The 1,677-nt window shown below is 47.7% G+C and overlaps 1 protein-coding gene across 1 annotated transcript in view; it reads right to left on the bottom strand.

Moving 5' to 3' along the window:
• The window catches only part of TMIE (transmembrane inner ear), an 18,031-nt gene extending 17,368 nt beyond the window's left edge, over positions 1-663 (bottom strand). Inside the window, exon 1 of the mRNA XM_009640108.1 lies at positions 559-663. Coding sequence (XP_009638403.1) covers positions 559-663 — 105 coding nt within the window. The remainder of the gene's footprint in view (positions 1-558) is intronic.
• Positions 664-1,677: the final 1,014 nt, after the last annotated feature.

Consider the following 1,677-nt stretch of genomic DNA (forward strand, 5'->3'; position numbering starts at 1 on the left):
CCGGCTCCCCCCTCCTCTCAGGCAGTTGTAGGGAGCCATGAGGGCTCCCCTCAGCCTCCTCTGCTCCAGGCTGAACACCCCCAGTTCCCTCAGCCACTCCTTGTAAGACATGTGAAACACAGAAGTTATTGTGTGTGAGATAGCTTTCGATGCTGACCTTTGAGTTTGGTTGTTTCTTTCTATTTTTCTCTTCATGCAAGACCTGCCAGTGGAATGGGGCAGCTCCCTGTCTGGCTCAGACTGGAGTTTTAGTGCTGAAAGATGGTTGGGTCTGTTCCCCTTCTTGGTTCATGTTCCCTTCCTGACACCACATTGGTCCCTTTTTCTCTGTCAGACTTCATAACGCCTGAGAGGAGGGTTGGGCATGGCACACATTTATTTTCCACCTTCTTCAGCTACATAGTGACTGCCACAGCCTACAGCTACCCCAGTGCTTGAAGGAGCAGTGCAGGAAGGGACCTGGTAACTTGTCTGTTCTGCTGTGGCCCCACTAGAGCTACTATAGGGGTAGAGGATTTGTCTGATGGGCAGAGATGGCCCTGGCCAAGCCTGGCTCACCTGCCCTGCAGGCTGGGCTGGCTCTGGGTCCGCTACAAGAAAAGATGTGAATCTTGGCTCCATCCAGTGGAGCTCCTCCAGGCATGTAACTCTGTGTGGGCTCATGTCCAAGCTCTGAATGTCTGCACTCTGATGTTGGCTTAACGCACCCTTCTAGACAGGGAATACTCCTCTGGAGGTGAGGAGGACTCCAAAAGTTGAGTAACCCGCAGTTCTGTGGTGTTGTTTCATAGTTCCTTGGCTTTAAAGGTGTGAGTGGGGGGAGGATTCAGTCTCTTAAATACAGGTGTTTTGTCTGAGGTGGTGTGGCCTATCCTTCATCTGCCCAGCCAGCAGAGCACAGGTCTTGAACCATGTCATACGTGCCAGCTTCTGTACTCGTGTCAGATGCTGCAGGACATCTCAAATGGCACTGGACTTCATAGCAATTTCACAGTAGTGACTTTATCATTCGTAGCTATGAAACAAAACTGGCAAATCTCATACATACATTTTGCACTGCCTGCTTCATGTCCTTTGAGCACCCAGTGCCTCAGTTTCCCCACTGATAACAAAGGAAAATTGCTGCTTCCCTACTTTTGCCTTGAGATATTTTGAAGGGAAATGCCATGTGGATTTGATACAGGGACAGATACCAGAACTCCTCTATAAGTTGAGAAAGGATGCTTGATTTAAATCCCATTATCACTGGGAATGAGGAGTTGATGGACCCTTGAAGGGCACTACAATGTGCTGGCAGCATTTCCCACACAGCATATTCTCTAGCTGTCAAAACAGCAAAGCTGAATTTGGGATGGCTGTTTGAGTTGCATTTAAGTACTGGGGATTCAATCACGTTGCTTTAGCCCTGTAAAGTTAATGTCAGAAAGCACAGATGTCAGATTTCATGAAATGCAAGGAAAAATGGTTCAAAGCTGGTCACTCTGGGTAGAGGCTTCAGTTCTGCAGCCAGAGCTCTGATTCTCATAGCTCCAGCAGTATGAGACATTCATAGCAGAAAGGAGAATATCCAGTAGGGAGATGAAACAACACAGACAGCATCGAGTCGAGATTAAAGCTTAGACCAGGGATCTCTTTGCTTTTTCATATATGTAAACAACATTAATGAACAAACAGATG

The sequence above is a fragment of the Egretta garzetta genome, unplaced genomic scaffold (genome assembly GCF_000687185.1).
Source record: "Egretta garzetta isolate BGI_Z169 unplaced genomic scaffold, ASM68718v1 scaffold275, whole genome shotgun sequence".
Classification (NCBI taxonomy): Eukaryota; Metazoa; Chordata; class Aves; order Pelecaniformes; family Ardeidae; genus Egretta; species Egretta garzetta.